This window comes from Dermacentor variabilis, chromosome 2 (assembly GCF_050947875.1).
Source record: "Dermacentor variabilis isolate Ectoservices chromosome 2, ASM5094787v1, whole genome shotgun sequence".
NCBI lineage: Eukaryota > Metazoa > Arthropoda > Arachnida > Ixodida > Ixodidae > Dermacentor > Dermacentor variabilis.
The window spans coordinates 63,620,922-63,643,149 of record NC_134569.1 but is presented as its reverse complement, the minus strand read 5'-3'; the positions used below and the strand labels follow the sequence as shown (position 1 = coordinate 63,643,149).

Genomic DNA, 22,228 nt, shown 5'->3' with positions numbered 1-22,228 from the left:
CAACCAACATCGACAACCGCGTGGTGTAGGCTACGAAATCCTGTTTACCCTTTCCTAGGCCCCTCCAAACGGCAGGAATGGGCAGGAACTTTTTTCTTTAGTTGATGCCCTTCGCCCCCGTGCTGCACATCCTCGTACATATTTGTAACACCCTCCTATGCCTGTTGGAGAATGTCATCTACCAAAACAACACCTTGTTTACTTTCCTCTTCTTTACTTTGTTTCTTTCCCTAATTCTCTCTCTCTCCTTCCTGCGTTACACAGCGTCACACAGCACGCTTATCGACAATGAGCTGCAGGGGTCCTGTATTCCTAGCAAGGCGCAAGCAACGGTGCTGCGCGTCGCTTGGGAGAGCCCCGTACATGTCGAGACACGTTGCGACGCTTTGTCTGCGGTTCAGTTGCTTCCTCCCGGCCCACACGCTTCGGAGAACGAATCGTAATTCAATGCAGGTTAAGCCTCCTTACAAGGTGCGACTCCTTTAAAAGCAGCTCGGCAATTGCTTAGACGCTGACAGTGGGTCATACACGAGCGGCATCTTCCCCCGATGACCAGTGGTGTCGAGATTCCCCGTTTCAAAGGTTCTGAATACTATTTTGAAACGTCTCGGACCAGCAGCAGCAGTAGAGATACACTCCAGTACACCAGCTATAGGACCTGAGGGTGCATTTTCTGGAGCTGCTAGAGGCACTAGGGTGCTTTTTCACCTCAATTAGACTTCTAGCGCACCCTCCGTCGTGCCTTGGATTTCAGTTTAGGACGCGGCGCGCACGCCGGCTGTCCGCTTGCGCGACACGTCTCTCGTGGTTGACACTGTTGTTTATAAAGTGCGCCTGTCGCAGTTAATAACGAGACCGGGGTTGGTCGTGCTCTCGGGATGTGTTAGCAAGGTTCCAGAACGTGATGTCACCCCTGTCTGGGTCCCACCACCTGGGGGAAGAAGTTATGCCGCATGTTCGCTTATTGTCCAATCCTCTTACTGCACAGGAAGCGCTGTACCGTGAGGATGTATGTACCGCGCCATGCATAGATTTCCGAGAATTCTAGTCATCTCTACTAGCAGCTATACCATGATTCCAGCTTGAAAGGTATACGGGTAGGCGATTTCTCTTTATCCCCATCTCTCTGTCTCTCTCTCTCTCTCGCTCAAAATTAAATTTTTGTAGAGGACAAATGTCTTCGAAAGCCTCACGTGCCCGACGCTGGAATGTATACAATGTCACGTGTGCGGATGCATCTGAGTATATTCGACATTCGACACAATAGCTCACTCCAAGGCCCTTCAAATCGGCTCCACCTCTCGGCTCGAATAATTTCTGCTGAACCAGCACGCAGCGCGATGAACAGGTGAACTTGGGGACGCAAGCGGGAAGCCCGATCTGAAAGCGAACACAAATACGCCGCGTGGCATGTCTGCAAATAGCCTAAAACAAGCGTAATAATCCATCCAAGCGGTTTATTTAGAGTACGCTCCTCGATTAAATTAGAAATGTGCGATTTGCCAAGTGTGTGGGCTATATCTGCCCATTATGTCCCCACCGATCATCGGCTCAGAAGGCGCTGAAGGGTCTTTTGTGCTTTCTGAGAACGTCTGGCTTGTGCGAGCGCCTGTGACTCTGTAGTGCTGCTGTTCGTCCACGCCTCTCTACCCCCATCTCTCTCTTTCTCTTCCTTTCTATTCTCCTTCTCCCTTCCCTCAGCGCAGGGTAGCCAACCGGACTCTTGACTGGTTAACATCCCTGCCTCCCTTATATATATATATATATATATATATATATATATATATATATATATATATATATATATATATATATATATGCGTGTGTGTGTGTGTGTGTGTGTGTGTGTGTGTGTGTGTGTGTGTGTGTGTGTGTGTGTGTGTGTGTGTGTGTGTGTGTGTGTGTGTGTGTGTGTGTGTGTGTGTGTGTGTGTGTGCTGTCGTGCTGTGCACATCATGGATTACCAACTAGCCCGGTTTCCCTCCTGGTTTCTGACTAGAGTGATGTGACGTGATGTATTAAATTTCACACGAAGGTTTGAAGAATTGAAAGGGTTGATGAAGGTGGGAATTTACCCCGAAAAATTAAAACAGATTGAAGAAATGTCGACAAAGGACCTAAGAATATGACGGGCTACTCGAAGGAAATGTGAATCCAGACTTCGTTTATGTGAGCAAAACTGGTCACACAAGCGCCCATTCGTAGATGTAGATGTATATGTAGATCCTTGCGATATACTGGTCCGTAGTCTACCGATTCCCTGTACGGGTCTTCTTTCCCGCTTCTTCATCTTCTCTTCGTTCTCTACGTGACATGTTGTAGGGCCACTCTCTGGGAATAAATGCGCTGGAACACTATCCAGTGAGGCAGTCAGCATATTTCACGGGAAAAAAAAATGTTCCGGCTGTGTCTAACGCGACTTTGAACCCGGACACATCTTCTCTGTGAATGAGGTTGCCGTAGTGCAAACGCTGCCCTTTATAAGATTCCCATAGCATTATGTTTGGCTGTAAATAACATACTACATAATATGCAAGCCCCGATTTGATTGATGCTCCATATTCTTTCTTCCGCGTGATTCTCGCAAAACTTTAACACGAGGCACAGCGAATTCTGCACTAACGCCTTTGCATATTTTTGTGACCATATGTTCAATTACCTTTAATTTTCATGAGTGTGACACTGGCTCACCTCGAAGTATACAGACTCTTGCGACATGGACTTAAGCCCTTCAACGAGGTAATATGCAAATCGTGGTTGGCGACGGTGACCTGAAACTAACCCGTAAAGAACAGGTGAATTTACAAGTTGAAACTCTGCTTCTATTGTTCTTACAGGAACTTTTTAGGGACCACTCCTTTATTTTATTTCTTTTTTTCATTTCTTGCGCTGTCATACAGCCTCTCGCGAGTCCCTGGGATGTCCGATTTCCTATATGCAACTTTGATCCGAGGCAACGCAGCGTTGGTAGCACACTTTTATCTGTTCATCTAATATGAAATGTTTATTTTCCTTTTTTCTCTCTCTCTCACTCTCTCCATCACCTTTCCGCTGACACATTTTCGCCAAATACGGCCGATGCAATTGAGCTACATTGTAATCTCTACGCTGCATTGAGCAACAGTGCTACTGTCGGTGTTTCCGTGCTCTATAGCTTCGTGCGCTTCATCGACCACATGCGCAGATTTCACGCTCGACCATGCAAGAAAATGGGCCAATGACAGGCCCGCACACGTAGACTAAGTATTGAGAGACGCGATGCCTCGTTAAGCGTAAGCAAACTTTTTTTTCTTTTGCTCGAGCGCTGGCATGTAAATGTTGCTAAATCGAGTCGGAACGAGATGGTTGGAAGGGTCTTCAGCCTCTTCCAACAATGTCGGCGAAGTTCATTGATTGATTGATTGATTGATTGATTGATTGATTGATTGATTGATTGATTGATTGATTTTCATTGCGCATTTAGGTCAATGTACACGAGCGCTTGTTTGCATGCTGCCACTATCAGCATACTGTCACTGCGGCCAGCAGTCGAACCCGCGACCTCGCGCTCACCGGCTAAAGGCTTTAATTCCACGGGGGGCATACCAGTAGTGTCAAAGATTGTGCCCGTCGTCTACTCTCCTCTGCGGCCTTCTACAGCCCATCGCTGCCGAAGATGAAGGTTTCATTCCTGACCGAGGTGACAGCGTTACGGCGGAAGTGACCTATCGCAAACGTTTATGGCGCTCGAATTTCAACACCAAGATGCGCATATTAAGCAGGTACGCGGCACTGTCGCCCCTGACCCCGACCGTCTCCCTACGCAGAAACCGCCGGCAGCTTGCAGCACTGCTTCGCCGCACACTAGATGTAGTCCATTAGCACTAAATCAATTTCCACATTATTTGCCCTATTTTGTTGTTTTCTGACTCACACAGCCACTGAAACAAATGATACTAAACAACTATCCACACTTACGACAGAGAACAGAATAGCTCAAAGAAATAGGCCCGGGGCGACGTGGAGGTCCTGTGACCGGAAGAGCGCGTATCCGTTTGAATCAATAACGACGTGTGAAAAATTTATGACAAAGCATGTGTCTACGAACCCACCGCGGTGGCTTAGTGGATGTGGCGTTTCGCTGCTAACCACGCGAGGTCGCGGGATCAAATCCCGGCCGCATATCGACGGGGGTTAAATGCAAAAACCTTCGTGTCCGATGCATTGGGGGCACCTTAAAACCTGCTAGTCAAAATTAATCATCAGTCCCTCACTACGGTATGTCTCATAACCAAATCGTGGTTTTAGCACGTGAAACCCCCGAGTTCCATTCAATTCACGTGTCTGCATGGTTGCGGCACCCAACCAGTGGTCAACATGCGCACAATGTTCGTGTTGCTTCCTCTTTTTGATTTGTCGGGTATATTCGCAATGTTTTGCCTGACAGGCGTGAAAACCTTGGGCGGTCGTACAAGAAAGGTAGCTGCAACGAGTGCCGCGCTAATTGGGAAGCTAAGAAACTCTGGGCGCAGCTGTTTGCGCCATTGTTATCGCGCTGCTTTTGTTTAGTTCTCCCCAGGCTTATGCTGAACCGCGCAAGTCGCTCTAGCCAGAACAGCCCGGCAGTCGCGCAGCTGTTTACATAAGTTTGGTTTGCATTAACTTTCTTGGAATTTTCCGTTGCATGGGGTGATACGGTTGTTTGTAACGAATGGTGGAGGCAATGCATTCCATGAAATAGGGGTGGAACGGAGTGGGGGGGGGGGGGGTCACTTGTTACTCATTAGTAAACTATATGGACTATATGGAGAAATAGGTATTTCTCTTCTCGGTTATTGACGTGCAACTGGCATGCGATTGTACAGCCTTTAAATTACTCACGAGACGCGTATCGAAGCTATCGGACATGTCAATCAATTATTTGTCGCAGGGTTCTCAACTGTACAGACGTGAAAGTAGCACATAACGATTGAAATTTTAAAATGCAACACGATATAATCGGCAGACAAGCCCGTTAAAAACGGCAGTGCCAACTGACAGAAACAATCAATATTCATATATGATTGAATATATGCTATACGCAGGTTCAGCGCCCGCTGGGGTGCTGAGTTGCGGACTGAAGGTCAAACGAAGCGGAAGCAGCACTAGCAGGTCCGTCGCTGGACGCACTTCCGGTACGTCCAACATACCCGCCCAGCACAACGCAACTAGAACTGCAACGAGCGGACAGCATACCGAGTATGCTGATCTTGCTTCGGCCGCCGTGGACATCGTCGCGTATTCCCGTGGCGACCTGTATGGCCTTGACCCGCTCATGACCGCCGCTTCGGTGACCCACGAAGACGTACACGTTGTCGCGGCAGTCGAGCACGAAGCAGTCACCGTGGTTCAGCGAGCTGGCCTCCAGCGGCACCTGTCCCACGCGGATGTTGCGGCGCCCTTTGACCTGGAAGAGCCGCTTCTGCACCGTCTTGTCCACGCTCTGCAGGCCGGACTCGATGCCGCCTTCCAGGTACCTGCGAGTGGCACGCGGTCTGTTCAGCGAAAGACGTGCACATCTAAGGCGTCTCATGGCGTGTCTACCGCATCTTCCCTTTCTCGTTATGGCTGGCACAGTAAATGGGGCACGAATAAAGGTAAGACATGCAGGCTAACCAGTGAAGATCTCGGTTGACTCGGTTGAACCGGGCCATTAGAACAATAAGGATGGAGGAGTAAACGTAAATAAGAACGAAATAAAGGAATTGCAGAACTACAAAGACGTAGACTCGTGGGCAACTTTCTGTGGAAATGAATGGAAAGTCGCGGGTGCAAAGCGCGCTCAAGTAACAGCGCTTCTGAAAGAAGTCCCACATTTTCGTCCGCGTTAGCTTGGGAATATAGGAAACGTAATCACATTATTCGCAACAGCGAAATAAGGAATAAAACACTACTTAGTGCTAAACTGGATTTATATCTATGTTTTTTTTTTTTCCTCAGCGTCTGATCAAATACGATACCGCTTCAGGTGGAAGGTACGCTGATTCCGTTCATGTTCCAAGAAAACAAGATCACTTTAAAACGCTGCCGGACTATGTGGCGCGGTAGCGCAGGTGAAACAAGCTCTGCTGCCGTGGCTTTCCCTTCACTGCCACAGAAAGTTGTCCGCGGCTACAGAAGCAACAACAATCGTCACAGCCGCTTATCTTGGCATTGGCGGTTGGACTATCAGCGAAAGAAACCGCCTCGGCTGGATCGTGGTCGGAAGTAACAAAAACATAGCGCGAGAAATGTAAACAAGAAATGCAGAATCCCAGTCGTTATCCTAGAACACAAGTGGCGAAACGGTTCATTTCTGGCAAATAAGCTGCGGGCGCCTGTTCTCCCTTTGTTTCTTGCTTCAAGAGTTTTCGTGTGCCGAATGCTCCCGGACTTTCTCTTCCGGGAAAGTCAGTTGTGTGTACGAACAGGACCAGTCAGACCTGTTGAAGAAGAGCTTCGGCATTCAGCCCCTCCCTGTCAGATTGCACCTGCTTACACTTATTAGCTGCATCCTTTCTGTTCTTCTGGGAATGTCGGCTTTTCTTGCCGGTTGAGCTTGTTTGTTTCGAATGCGCTGCCGCGATAGTTCTTGAATACGACGCTGGAACACACTCACCAGCGCGCACGTGCACGTGCGTATACAGGGTGTCCCACGTAACTCGAGCCCAATTTTAATAAAAGATGCAAATGCCACGTAGCTGGACGGAACCAGGGTAATGCTCTTTGCCGTCGCTAGGCGATACTCAGATTATTTTTATTGTTCTTGCATTCCGCCTAGTGATATAATTAGCATAATTAATTACACAATAATAAATAATTACTTACATTTTCAAATATTGTAAGTAGATTAAAAGTGCCAATGAGAAAATTGTAGAGCAACATGAAAAATTCCCGGAACAGCTTTCTGTTGCTCAACACGTGCTACATAAAACTGTCTTTCCAATCACGAGAGAAGCCCGCAAATACACAAAAAATCGCCGTGCGACTGGCCACTCGAAGCACAATTTGCCTGACATGAAATGACTATGCACACAACTCTTCTCGCAGATTTTATCTTGAAACATGGCGTACTTTTCGAAATACATTCAGCAAGCGCTTTGCCGTCGGTGTAAACTAGCGTCTTGTACGTGACGTTCCTGCATATGCGTGTGGCTAGCAAATTATTTTATACCTCTCGGGCACTCAGGAATACATTTGTTTAGTGCTTGATCTATGTTTTGCTAGAATTTGTAAGGACGAATTTTTAGCATGTGTCACAGACAATTTTTGGTGGATTTCAGTGGATTTTTACTGTTGTTGTGGCAGAAAACTCGCAGTAATAAATGTCAAGACTGAGCAGCACTCTTCACGCACTTTCATTAGCACACATTTTTTTTTTCTATTTCTACCGCTGTCTCCTATTCACACTCCCATTGTGCAGGCAACCACCACGCTCGGCTGACTTCCTCGCCTCGACAGTCCATAGAACCAATCTGCCCAGTAGGTGGCAGGTGTCGATACCTTTCCGTACCCTTCCGCAGCAAGCATGTGCTTGCTGCGGTAAAGCTAGGGAAACTATGGAGCATGTTTTATTAGAATGTGAAGACGTCTACTTAGCGGTCGATTTAGGCACCACTGGCCTCCTTGAAGCCCTTGGGTTCAGGAAGACAAGTGGAATAGTAAACATGTCCGCAGTAGGGATTAGTAAGAGGGGATTGGAGGATTGGTGGAATAAAAGTAGAGAAACGACAAAAAACGGAGACGTACAAAAGCACAGTTCGCAATAGGGGATGAAAAAATTTGGTTGTGGGAGTTCATAGTGTTCTTTTTTTTATTGTTTAACCTAGGTAGGACATTAGGCAGTATAATAGCAAGAGCTTGGTGGCGCAACCCACCGCCCCGTTCCAAAGGGACGCTCATAACATCCATCCATCCATCCATCCATCCATCGATCCATCCGTAATATTCTGTAACATATAAGCTCCGAAGTTAAGGCATGCACCCCGAGTCCTTTCTTTTGTATTGTTGATTGAGCCAGCCTGCGCATTACGGCGTGCCAGCATGATGGCGACTTATATGAATTTTAAATCGGCGCATGGGAGCTAGCACGTGCGTCTAGTATATGTTTTGCGAGGCGCTGAAGCAATCGGATGTGGTTACTTCCATGACACCGCACGCGTTAGCTCAGACACTTGATTCATATTCTTGTGAAAGATGACTACTGCATCTTATTATAGCAATCTGGGCCCAACGCTATCAATTTTAAACGCATTATCATTTGGCGCATGTCCATTATAGCCATAGGTCTACTGTAGCTGCTCTGGATAAGTTCATTGAAGCGGAGAGGGGATGGGAAAGCTTAGAAGGGTATATATATATATATATATATATATATATATATATATATATATATATATATATATATACTCTTTTAAGTTTTCCCATCCATATATATATGCATATATATGTACATAGTGCAACTCACAGTGGTCTGCTCCGGACCCCCGTCAGTTGCACTTTGCTCCTCGAAGAAGCAGGATGTGTGTCGAGTGAGCTCCTGAACAACACTTTGCAATGTGTTGAACGCAGTTTATATCGTGGCGTCAGAACCTCAAAGAGGTACTACATAATTCTAAAGCATTTCTCTCGCATTTACTACCAAATCACCACGAAGTTGTTCAGTGGGGCTTAATTTGTCGACATTTGTCAACGCTTTCTATACAGTGATTCAGTCGCGCATTATCTCCTTCTCAATAGCTTTTTTTTTTTTTTGCCCTTTTTGCTCTTTGTTGTGTGCGCTTTTCGTTACCTTTAGTATAGCCAGTGCCCTTCTTCGGTATGAGCCATGTGTTGAAGCCACAACCGCAGCATCCAACAATTGGGCGTAAGCGGGACATGGATAAGTGATGTGCGGCCTCGAAAAGTGCGAGCCGGTTTGCGCGGTGCCCACTTTGCAGGACATGGGGACTTTGGGTTAGGGTAGCCCTTACACCAGCCATCACTTGTACCTGGGGCTGAAGGCAATGCGATGAAGAGAATTTCCAGTCTACGAAGTGCTCCGCCATTGCGTCTGCAGCGAGCACGCGTCGTCTACATTGGACATGTGCCCTTAATTGGAAAAGAGACAGTCCGCAAGAATGCTCTAGAGATACGAATTTGAAAACTGACCAACTTGAAGACTATGAGCGAAGGCTCATGGACAATCCATTTCAAGAGTTGCTGTTGCAGCATCTACATTAAACGAGCTTGCATGCTTATATGTAATTTCATTCCCACATTATCGGGGGTGGTAACCCAGGCAAAACAAAAGAAAAGCATAATAGCGATGCTGAAGAGAACTTGCAACAACACTCCTTGAACACGGTTATTAAACCATGTTTTGTTCATCATGCTTTTGTTCAATTTAGTTTGTTCACGTACATAGGTATATTATAATAATGCGTATTTGTTCTTTAGCGGTATTTTCTATCACAAGTGCATGCACTGCATTGTTATGAACTCCTTCGCGTAACCACTCGCCTCATTAGCGTCATTTGACCGTGAGGGCACTGTATATAATTAAAATAAGATATACTTGATCACCAGATAATGTTCTCTTGAACGCGTCTCCTATTATTTTTTTTTCTTTCGCTTTGTCACTACAGGGCCCACGGAAGGTGAGTTGCTGAGGCATCGGGATAGAACACCTCACTGCAAGACAACGTAAAACGGCGCGCTCACCTGATGCCGGTCTTGAAGTACGACAGGAAGAGGTCCGACTCGTGCTCCTGCACTTCACGATGCTGCACGGGAGCGCCGCCCAGCGAGTCGTCCAGCTCCACGCTCTTGATGGCGGCGACCGTGTATTCGTCCTGCGTTTGCCGCGAGCCACCGAAAGAATAGAATGCTTGTTACGTGCACGAGGGCCAGCGCGAACAGAGACAGACAATAACTAGACATTAGGAGTGAGCATTCTTGCGCCCTCTTTCTGCCATTTCCAACTCTTTCACGTTGTCTCGCTAAAGGATCATTGTCACCTCGCTTGTTCATCAGGCAGCTTTAAGAGTTACGTCATCCAAATACGGGTTGGCTTTACAAGAATACTATTAGAGAAATTCTCGCGCGAAGGCCCCAAACAGGCTAACACTCCCATGTAGATTTCACGAAAACCACTTGGTTAGTTAGAGTCGTCAATGAAAACAACAAGAAAAGAATTAAACAAAAGAATAGCATAGACACTCCTTTTACTTCTGCACATAATTTCTTTTTTGCCTCTGCGCCCTTAATGCCGCGTGTCGATGTCAATAAGTTAGCCGTGCCACGTCGGCGGGTCAGCTGTACGGTAATCCTCTGCCGGTAATTTTCCAGACTTCTGTCTAGGGCAATGACTACACTAGAAGCATAGCGCGGGAAGGACGATCGACAAAGACTAGACAGGACAAGCTCGAGCTTTAGCGCTTGTCCTGTCTAGTCTTTGTCGATCGTCCTTCCCGCGCTATGCTTCTAGTGTAACTATGTATTGCCAACCAGCCTAAGCCTATAGTCTTCTGTAGAGCAATGAATCGGCGCATTGCGATTGCCGTTCGTTAATGGCCAATTTGAGAGACAATGCTTGCGTACGGCGAAGTTAGATGCACGCGTGGGTCATACAGCATTTAACACATATGCAGTACCTTGAACTTATATCCGTTGCAGTGTTACCGATCTTTCTTCACTCTCTCAGCGCAGCGCTGTTGTGCTTTTTACATTATTGTGGGCATGTATAGGGGGAAAAAACGAGCTAAAGAAAAGAAAGTACTCAGACAAGGAAGATGACGTCACGTCGTCTTCCTAATTGTTATGTCGCCTTCCTTGGGTTCGCACTTCCTTTTGTGCTCCTATTTTCTTACCCATTTTAGTGTGATAGTAAGCGTGGACGCCTGCACCTGTTCCGTGTTTATAGGAATTTTGGTTTGGAACATCATTATTGGTTTGGAACCCTTAATAGATCTTGCCGCATACCTGAAGATGTTTATCTGTATGACGTATTCACCTTAAATTGAACTGGTTCCCCCCCCCCTCCATCTTGTGCAATGAAAAATATATATACTTTTCATCCTGACAGAGTATATTTAAATGAATCCCGAAGTTTGAGTTCCGCAGCAAGAGCCTGCTTTCTCACGTTCTGAACTTAGGCTTTGAACATCAAGGGCCGTTAACCGTGAGAAGTAATGACCACGCTAAGTTATCTACAGTAGGCGAACATGAGAAGCCTCCGTATAAAGTCAACGTTTCGAGTAGACATTTAGCCTTCTTGCGGAGATAGTTCCTCCACGCCAAAGCTCCTGTTCGGCCACTGGTGATCACTTAAAGCTTACCATGCTTTTCTGACCTCTTTGACGTGACCACGCTAAGTCTTACGTGTCCCGTGATTCCATATGATTAAACATATTATGTTTCGCTATAGCACGGCACTTGATTTACAAGATTTTCCCACCACGTCAGCGCAGCGAGAGCTTCACTTGTTGCTTCGAAAACAAGCGCAATCAAAGCTCCAATCTATCTGCCTTCTGCTACGGCATCGTGGGAAACTAGCAGACGACACGATCTGCGGAACGCCAGGACACAGCACGAACCTGCGATGTGTCTCGTCCCAGCCAGAAGTGGATGTTCCACTCGAGTCGGCCGCTCTTGGCTTGCTTCGTCTGCGAGTAGGGAGAAACAAAAAAAGACAGAGCAGGCGAGGGCTGAGAAGCGAAAGCTTAGCTTCGAGATCGACATCGGCAGCTGTTCGCGTCTGGTCCGTGAAAGACGTACGGGCGCCGCGGGGCCCGCCCGCCGGAAATTCTGGGAGTGCGACAAAGCCGACGCGCCGCGAATATGCCGCCTGCGATGCATTTAGGGTCACGCGCGAGCGTGGGCGCGAATAAAGAGCCTTCGCTTTCGGATGCGCGTCTGTTGGTTCCGTTATTTTTTTTCCTAACCGATTCCATCTTTACCCGTTGCGTAAGCAAGGGTCCTCGGTGCATCAGCGACGCAGTAGCACGCAGGCTTTGTTGCACTTATTACACACCGGCCGCATGACACTTTCATTGTGTGCGCACGTTTTCAGGGAACCCTCTCTCTCTCTCTTGTCTTTCTACTGCTTCCTCTCCTTTTTCTTTGTAGAGTAGCCAACAAGATGCGTTTCCACTTAACCTCTCTACCTTCGTCTATTTATACTACCTCTCTCTCTCTCTCTCTCTCTCTCATTCTACAACGTTGCGGTGTTTCTGAAAGGCGACAGGATTCGGCTTCTGCCTTGGAACACATGCTCAAAACTCACGTGCGAGTGTTCACACACCTTCAATTATCCTTATCCTCTTCTTTTGCGGCTTCGCTTTCCTTTCCTCATTGTACCATAGCAAGCGGTACAATCCTGGTTACCACCCTTGCGTTCGTTTTCTCGGTCACTTCCTCTCTCTCCTTTTTCGTTAGGATGTTTGTGTGGAGGTTAGAGTCAGCATCATCCAATCGGAATCGGTATGACGAATCTGTTCAGAGTTGATGGTGGTGCAGAGTCCAGAAATTTGTGTTTCGTAACCCGTTTTTAACACCTTCGGTTGCACGTGTTTCTACAACGGAGCCATTACATGTCAGCCGGGATGGAAACAGAAAAAGACTGACAAGCATTTTTTTTTTTCTGCAAGGTGGTAAAGTGAAAACAATGAGAAATTAGGATACATGGGATGGAAGAACGGTAGGGTTTGAGAAAAACGGTTGCTTGAAAGTTTCAGAGAGAGAGAGAGAGAGAGAGAGAGAGTGAACTTTAATCAGCACCAGCAGTTTAGTCGGCAGGGCAAGTTTCAGAGACAAAAATATTTCTTGTGAAAATAAGGCTAGAGAACATAAGTGGCTGCACGTTCACTTGAGCACAAAACTGTCGGGCAGGGAAGTTTTCATATTAGGCGTTACGTAAATTTTACCGGTGCGGAAGGCTGAATCACTCTTCAGAAAGTATACACAGCCGCTTAGAGTAGGATCTCTGAAAAAACAAAATGGTATTTGTTTGTGGAAAATCGATATGGGTTCTACGTCCTAGGTAACGTTAATGGATAAGGATAGGCATAAGAACGATACCGCATACTATATACTTTTTAGACTACTTATGATTCCAGTATGAGAGAACAACCGGTCCGAATTACAGTTCTGCGCTTCTGAGTTGAATGTGTGGTCAAATCATCTTCGTGGTGCTTAGAATCATACCGAAATAAGCATACGTGCGCCTTTCTTGTGCAGTTATGTTTCTGTAATATTCGTGCGTCCTAAATCAAGCCACTGTGCAGATTGCATGGGTACTGCTGCAGATTTCGCAGCCCGAGTGATGAGGCGCAATAACGATGTGGTGCACTCTAAGTAATCGCCAACAAGAACGCATATTTCTTGAATTAACAAGGATGCGATTGAAAGGTCCCAAACAAGTACAAAGAATACGAAAAAAAACGCCGTATAGTGGAGGGCTCGGGACAAACCTTGGTCACCTTTTTGACAGGCAAGCTTTTTTTTTTTTTTTTTGCATCCAGTCTCTCATTCTTAATGCAACCTCCAAGGCCGGGAGTCGAACCCGCGACCTCCGCTACAATGGCAGAACGTTGCGTAACCACCGAGCCTTCGCGACGATTCTCGCCAAGTTTACAATCTGCGAGTCATCGCGACCTGGGGTGAGGAGGCTGCGAACCAAGACACGGTATTGCTGCGGAATATGCTCTGGCGGACATTCCCTAAGCCACGTTACTTCGAAGTTGCAGCATTCCTGGAATCTCTGCATCGAATGCGATACCCCTTTTATGTCGGCAGATCTTTGCATGTGGAGTGCCACCTCCTTTCTGAAGAGTATAGGCAGCTTCCGGTGACAGTTGCCAGCCTGCGCCTCGGTTTTCCTTTCCTGTCAAATGTGTGCATGCTTTCAAAACAAATAAGAATAATAATAGTTGCGTGTGGGGAAAGCAGAGAACTATATATGTACAGTACATCAGTATATATACAACACAATATCAAAGACAACTATTGTCGCGGCGCATTTGCCAGCCGAGTTCTCATTTTCATAGCTTCACTTTTATTTTTTTTGATACTGCAGGAGAAAACCAAAGTTTAGAATTGTGTGCAAGCAGAGAATTCATGTGGCACCCTCCATTTCGGGGCCCGCATTCGCAGAATGCTCTTACGCTAGAATTGTTCGTAAGAGCGAATTCTAACCAATCACGATGCTCGGTACATCATTAGCGAAGGCGGCCGGTCACTGGCAAAGCGCACTTACGAATGAAAGCTTCGGGACGTCGGCCCCTGATTTAAACGTTGTAAACTTAGCGCGAAGCCCATAATAGCGTTGTTGATATGCTGGAGGGAGCTTTAAGTTGTAGATAGTTCAGCAAACCTATAACTAATGAATGAATTAAATAATTATTACACTCCGCATTTCCTTTTTCATTTTCTTTCTCTTCTTACGCATGTGCTCTCCACGGCCAAAAATAAATATGAGCACGTTGTTTTAATTTTGTTAGATGTGGAGCAATTCTCGGGCATTTTCACGGAGTTTTCTACCAAAATTACTAGAGGGTACACGGGCACGGTGATAGATAAAACGGGAATGGTAGCTGGTATGTGTATTTATTTATCCCCTTCGTGTTTGCATATCTATTGACTGCGCTGTATCTGCCTTTACTGACCTAGACTTCAGAGCAATGCTACTTTTGAAAACGCAGAAGGTGATGAGACTTTAGAGCCGCTAGGGCGCCAATAATTAGGCGCAGTGAAAAGAACATTGCCAAACCTTTGCTACCGGAAAATGGGGGCAAGCGAAGCTTCTCCTGCTTGCACCTGACCTTCTCCACGGTTAACTAACCCACAGCCAACGGTGCCGGATTGCTTCGGCCTCCCGCTCCCTCAGCGCGGGATCTTGTCGTTGCTGTTGGATTGCTGTTGTATTGCCTGGGCTCGGCCGAGCAACAGCAACGAGAAGATCCCGAGCTGAGGGAGCAAGAGGCCGAAGCAATCCGGCACCGTTGGCTGTGGGTTACTTAACCGTGGAGAAGGTCAGGTGCAAGCAGGAGAAGCTTCGCTTGCCCCAATTTTCCGGTAGGAAAGGCTTGGCAATGTTTTTTTTTTTTTCACTGCGCCTAATTATTGGCGTACTAAAGTGATGATACAGATTAAGGTGACTACAGGCATCGGTATGCAGTCGAAACCACGAGGCCCGATTTTGGCTTTCACCACGGTGTTCGGCAGCCGCAGTACCTCCAGTTCCGCCATACCCACCTCACTTCATTTCTCCTCCCGCTTAAGAGACAGGCCTGTGCAGACCTACGCTCATGTCACTGGGCGTGAAACGAAACCAAATGCGAGTGCGCTACGCAAGAACGGGCATTACTCTCGGACCCCATTCTCACGCTACATGGCAGCGTCGGCTTTCACGAAAGCACGCAGCCGAGTCTGCCGACTATGCACTTCAAAGTTTCCGGCGACGCTTTCGCGCTTCCTTCCACATCTGCCGACCGCGTGTTCCGGCATACAAGCCGTGTCCACTTGCGGCGCCTGTCTGTCCCCAGCGGTACGGAATAATAAGAAACGGTGTGCGACTGGCGCGGTGAACACGTCCGCGCGAGTAAATAAAACGAAGCATCCGCCTTGGATCACGACGCGACAAGCCACGCGCACGCCCCTCAGCCGAGGGCCAGGAAAGCACGCGCCGCGGGATCGTTACGACGAGGACGACGTCGAAGAGGGAAGAAAGAGGGGCGCCAGGCCGAAGCCGAACAACGACGCGGCGAGAGAGACGCGCACTCCTCCTCCTCCTCGTCCACGACGCACCAAGGACGGCGCGCGCGACGGCGTCGAAGCCCCCGCGTGCGACGTCTGTCCTTTCAGCGGCGCCGGGGCGATTTCTTTCGCGTCTTGGTCGAGCGCTTTTCACGACGCCGCGCAGGGGAATAGTCACGTCCCACCGGCTCCCTTCGTTTTGCTGAGCATTTAACTACCGTCTCTGGCGAGTTGTAAACAGGAAACGACCACCGCGAGCCTGTTACGTCGTACCATCGTCATGTCGCCCCTCTTTGCCGTCTGTTTTGGGTTCTTCGGATTTATGTTATTGTTTTAGCAGCGATAGATGCATGCGACTGCCTCCGTGAGGCTTACGGAGATGTCACAGAACAGCTAAGAACCTAAGTGGCAGTTTAATAGTAGACTGTATATGAGCGAGCGCTAACCGGTGGAACAAACGTCAAGAATTCGCCGACTTTTATATATATATATATATATATATATATATATATATATATATATATATATATATATATATATATATATATATATATATAGAATTCGCCGACTTATATATATATATATATATATGTTAAGGACAGGTAACGAATTATTAACAATAGGGAACGACAAATGACGTATAGACAAACATAGTATTGGTAGCCTCCATTGTGCTGACAGCTTTGGAGAAAACTACCGGTGGTTGCTCCACTGCCAAAGTGCGCCAGAGTCAGAAGGCTGTGATTACCACACAGAGATTTGTGCTGTAAGAAAAGGAGTAGCCGTCACCATTACAGGGTGGCTGCATCTCTTTCTTTTATTTTCATTTCTATATATAAAAAGAAAGCTAACTGCGACGATGGATTTGAACCGAGGCGCAACATGCTGCACGCCGTCCATTCCACCTCACCGTGCTAGCCCTCCTACATGGCTCGCCATTCCCGTTCTCGCTCTGTGTCGCGGATTAAATTGAGAAGGAGAGGGAACACCTTCCCTCCTAAATATCCGTGGTCCTCCCGGAAAGAAGAAGGGCACTTGCGATTGTGTACGAGGCCATTCTATACGCTCGAGTGCATCTATTCGCACGTCGCGTTCGGCATCAAATTGGAATCGCTCTAACAAGTAATGGCTTGACAGTGCGCATTACACGACAACGAGGCAAGTCATGTCTTGAACCACCCCGCTTGCGTTCACGCCGACCCCGTGTGGATGCGGTAAAGGAGGGCTACTTCCGCTCTGTGACTGAAGACCCTTAGTGACACAAGGCTGGTGCGGTGGAGTCTACAGCGAACCGAAGCGGCTTAAGACCGCTCGCTTGGATCCTGGGGGTCCGCAGCGCGGCCACCGCGGCCAGACTTATTTTAGGGTGCGCACACATGAGGCAAAAGCGGCTGCCTGCGTGGCAGCTCAGTCCCATAGGCTGCTTGGTTGGTTGCTGTTGCTCAGTAAGCTGAAACGTTCTATATAGCTCGCACGCACGCTTCTCATCCTCCTCTTCTGCCAGGCACAGCGCTAGAGACGGCAGTGCTGCTCCAGCATGCACTCCAACGCTGCGCACGCGAGACTGTCAGCGGTCTCCTTGTCTGCTCTGCCCATCCGTGCGGGTAGCCACTAGAAAGTTGCTATACAAGTCGAGTTGACAGGTGAATTCAGTGTATACATAACGTGCTTACGCAGCATCAGTTCTACGACCACCGGTGTCCTTCTTGTCTTCTGTGGTTAGCGCGGTTACCTGCCTTTAAGTACGGGTCCCAGCCACCCAGCCCAATTTGCCGCTTTGCCACACTACCTGAGTTACCAAGGAAAGTAACTAAATGTTGCATTTGCACTGCACGTATAGACGCGGTGCCATTTAAATATTACGCATAAGTCTCGAATGCTCGTCCGCATATGTGGCGCTGGAAATGGATGAATAATTAACATTCTCCTTCTAATTCATTTTATTTCCTCTGCAAGCGGGTGGGCGTGGTGTCCCCTTTACGAGACAATTGCTAGCTCGCTTCTCTTTCTGCCTGCGTGGCGTTCAAATGTTTCCACGATTAATAATAAACGTGTTCATTAAAATGACCGCACCATTCTTATCGCTAAATTTTATTTTCTTCTGCCTCTTCATTAAAATAGCTGCGTTGGTGAATGAACATATTAGTTATGGCCCCCGGTATGGAAGTAGAACCAGCGCGGCAATGCATCGAAATCTGCCCTTTATTCATATTATGTAAATATAAACGAAAAAATATAGTAATAAAAATGAAGGGAGTGGGGGGGCTTGAAAAAAGAACTCGTGGCACCCAGCTTTCCTGGCAGTTTTGCGTTGACTTCGCGCGCACGGGGTCTTGTGCCTACAGCTGCTGTACACCCGAGAGTGAAATTCGTCGCGAAAAAAAGAAAAAGAAAGCAAGCGTACGGAGTGGTGGAATGAACGATGCGTGTAAGTATGGCCGCAAAATACGGAGGTGACTGGTTTCTTTATGTTCGCGGAATGGCTCTACTCCGGGCTAGAGTACAATTTTCGCCATGGTCCCAGCTTGCCAGACACCGGGAGCGAAGCCAACCTTGCTAAAATTGCCTCGAGTCACTTTCCATTTTTGCTCATCTCGCGTATTGTAGCAGTTCCGCTGTTTGCTATTGCTTCGTCTCTTTCAGAAAGTCGAACCCTGCCCTTATTTACTCCGACTCGTATGTTTTACTTCTCGGTGGTGATTACAATTTATCGCCCCCGCTCACATTTAAACACAGGTGTGCTTGGATTGAGTGGTATGCTGACAACACATCGCTACGTGCAGCTAGAGTGACGTCATGCGGCGGTCGAGAGAACCTACGATTGCTGTAAACAGATGCTCTCTCGAGTTACAACGTTCGTAGCTGTCACTCATTGAGAGCGAGTTCAAAAAGAACTCGCGTTATTTCGTCCTGGAACGTTTATGTCGATGTGGCGGAGTTTAGATGGAGCTGCGTCTGAGAAAAGTTCGGGGCGAAGGTGACGAGGGAAAAATAGATAGATCAACGAAAAATCAGAGTTCGCTGGGGACCCACAATGAGAAACGGAGAAAAGTGTAGCAGAAAAAAAAGGCTGTTTAGGAGGAGAGAAAAAAGTGCGAAGCAGCGTTCTGCTTCGCACTTCGAGCTAAAGCATAACTGACTTTCTTATGAACAGATGAACAGACCTACGACATCAGAGCTGAAATTCCTCACGGTCATCCGAACATTGTAAATTGCTGGAGAGGGATCATCTTTTTACTATATATAGAATAATTACAAAAAAAAAATGAAAACCGTTAAGAGAGAGCAAGAACAGGCAACGACTAACGCGTCGCGGCGTCTGAGTAGAAGTCTGACGACACTCCTTGGTCCATCTACAACAACGCAACCACTGCTGTCAAGCGATGCGCATACAGCGGGGAGAGAGAAAGAACAACAACATCCAGTTCCTTTTCAGAGAGCAACCCAGGAAGATGAACGACACGCGCGGACGTGAGTCGAAAAGGAAAACAGGCGCCGCCGGCGAAGTTATAACAGGCTCTTCTTTAGAGCGTTAATCGCCGTCCGTTCCTGTCTCTTCTCTGCGTGTGATGTACCGTCCGTGTCTCCACAAGAGCGGACCGGGGGGATGCAGGTGGCTCCTTGAAAAGGTGGAAAAATGAAAAGCGCCTCTGATTTTTCTCTCGCAGATGCATCTCTCCATGCGACACGTGCACAACAGCATCTCGAAGAAAAAGGCTCAGAAAGAGGCCTTCCTTCTATCCGCCAACCGCACACGTATACGTGGACACGCATAGGTGCGCCGCCGTAGCCGTCATGAAGTCGCCGTTGCTGCGCGAATAAATAGCTTGCGCAGCGACAAGTTCTAGAAAGTCATATACCTACATAAGCGACCAGCCGCGGTGACTCAGTGGCTACAACGTTCTGCTTGCTGCTAAGCACGAAGTTGCGGTTTCGTTTTCCGACAGCGGCGGTCGCATTTCGGTGGGGGCTAAACAGAAAAACGATCGTGTACTTAGATTTAGGGGCACATTAAAGAACTTCAGGTCGACAAAATTAATCAGGAACATTTTATTACGGTGTCGTTCTGTTGTTTCGGAACGCTAGCTAAGCCCCATATGTAGTTATAGTGCAAGGTTCGATGTGGTGCATAGAACAACGATGCAACTATGAGGACCGAATAAAGAACGTTCGCTGTTGAAATGTGTGACCAGCAATACCGCTAGTACTGCCCAGTAATAGCCACCGACCTTAGCGCGACAGTATAGTACCGCATTCATGGTAAACAAGAATTAAAGCATCGCCTTAATACGGCAGATGGAGGGAGGTAGCTCGTGTGGGTAACGTCCCTTTTAGCGGACTCAGGCAAACGGGTAGCGCATCGCATCAAAGGAGAGAGCGGGTATACTAAAACAGTCCGCCTGGCAATTTCTCGTTGTGTAACGGTTCGCCAGAAAACGGGCGTAATCTCGCTTCAGATGTCGTTGCCCAAGAGTTGATGCGCTACGTGTAAACGGCAGACTCGTCGCGGTGGCGAATGAGATGTGTTGCAGTCATGTTCATGTAAACGCGGTTGCTCGTAGGAGCGAGCAAGACAGCACGTTGATCATATGCGCGTCATGCGCGCTTCCGTAAGCCTTGTTGGCTTGCAATCGTTCGGCTTTGCTGCTGCAGAATATGGCGCGCTAACAACGACATATTGGACAGAGAAAAGGTGCATACGAGGACGTTTTACAAGGGAAGCAGTGGTCGATCGCTAGTGCTAGCATCGCTCTTTTGTTATCGATAATGCCCAATTTTTACCGAGGAGGGAAGAAAACTCTCAGTACAGAAGCAGCACACTACAGCACAGTGAAAGCACTGGCAACTCCGATCGCACACGAACTGCATGTCATGCGAGGCTTTTTGACAACGGCTGCACGCGAAAGCACGCGAAAGAAAAAAGCACGCGAAAGAAAAAAAGCAGCACCGATGCGCTAGATTGCATCTCGGAATGTACTTATGCATATTTAATGTGTCAGAGCGGTAAAGTGTAGCCGGCGCCTCCACTACGCATATAACCATAATAACAAGAAAAGGGCGTCTGGTGGTGGTGGTGATGGTGGGTTGTAGCAACAGGTGGGTTTAGCCTGGCGATCTGTTTCATATAACACTTCGGCGAAGCCAGGCAGGCCTGGTAAGTCTTCTCTCTATAACTGCCCGATATCATATGACGACCACAGTCCGAACGTTGTTCAACTAAACCTCCTTGTTTTAAACTCCTTGAGGCAGGGATGTCTTCGCACAAAGTAATTATTTCCCCTTGATGCTCCCTCCGTACGCTCAGTCTTAATGTATTAAGTATAGAGAGGTTAAATAGCGCGACTGGAAGCTGGGCTTTTCGATGAGGGCCGTTATCTTTAAAACATGGTGTCCGAGCAAGTCGTCAGCGAAAATTCGCATGGGCTGTTCACGTAAAAAAAAATGCAGACAGATTGTGTACGACTCAAACCACGGATGTAGGGACTGGGTGACAGAACAAAAATCACAAGTATGGTACGGTTAAGGAACGTGGGATAGGTATGACACATTCCGGATGGTATGCAAATGCCTCCACCAAGCATAACGGTTCTCTCTTCACGAACATGACTTATTCGTGAAATGCTGCAAAAGAAGTTTCATCGACACCTATATAGTCCGGCAGTACACCTCCAGCCAAGCGTCCACGCCATAGTATATATATATATACTCCGCAACCTTCACACGAGACAATCTCTCAGCGTCGTCATCTGTCTGGAGTCTTCCAGTAACGCGCGTATGCGGTCTGGGAGCAACAATGATGATAAACGAGCGCGTCTGGTTTTGCGCGGGAAGTAAAAACGGCAACGAACACGCGCGTCTTTTCCCTCTTCCCCCCCCCCCCCCACTTCTTGTCAACAAAACAAATGCGACACGACGCGCGTTGGTACGCGCACGTAACGCCACGGAGGTTGGGCGAGCTGTGGCTGGCTGCCAAAGTGACAACGCCCGCGTCCCACGTAACGGGAAAACGAGAAAGCTATGTCAGGCCGAGTTGGCCGCCCGCAGGCGGACAGGTGTGGAAGCGAAAAGTACGCGGCCCGCGAGAGTGGAGTGCCGATGACAGACGTGGCAGGCAGAGCTTCAACGGAGCGCGTGCGCTGCTGCTCTGATAACCAGCAGCGCTGAGGCGGTGGAAGAGACCGCCCCTCAATGGCGAGAAGGGGGGCGGAGGGCTACCAAAACACGCCGTCTGGCAGTTTCTCGTCATGTAACGTTTTCTAATGTGCATCCGATCGGCGTCCATGGAAAAGATTAATGAGCGCGAGATGAGGACGAAGACAGCTTTGAAACACGTGGACGTAAGGTTCTACGCGTCCCTATAGCCCTGTATTCGTGTTCGTTTTGGAGGTTCTCATTAGCGCTTTCATTAGATAGGAACCAACTACCCTAGCAAAGAGCAATCTCTTAAGGCATGGCGTCGACAGGCGCCATGCCTCTCATATATATATATATATAT

The 22,228-nt window shown here is 47.8% G+C and overlaps 1 protein-coding gene across 3 annotated transcripts in view; it reads right to left on the bottom strand.

Moving 5' to 3' along the window:
• Window positions 1–22,228, bottom strand: part of Gel (Gelsolin) — a 109,207-nt gene that overhangs the window by 36,340 nt on the left and 50,639 nt on the right. For all 3 annotated transcript variants that reach the window (XR_012825990.1, XM_075680792.1, XM_075680793.1), the window contains exons 3-5: window positions 11,574–11,642; window positions 9,700–9,830; window positions 5,215–5,495 (exon numbers count right to left, since the gene is read on the bottom strand). Coding sequence is in view for 2 of the 3 variants with exons in the window: in XM_075680792.1 (XP_075536907.1) it covers window positions 5,215–5,495; window positions 9,700–9,830; window positions 11,574–11,642 (481 nt within the window). In the remaining variant the exon portion in view is untranslated. The remainder of the gene's footprint in view (window positions 1–5,214; window positions 5,496–9,699; window positions 9,831–11,573; window positions 11,643–22,228) is intronic.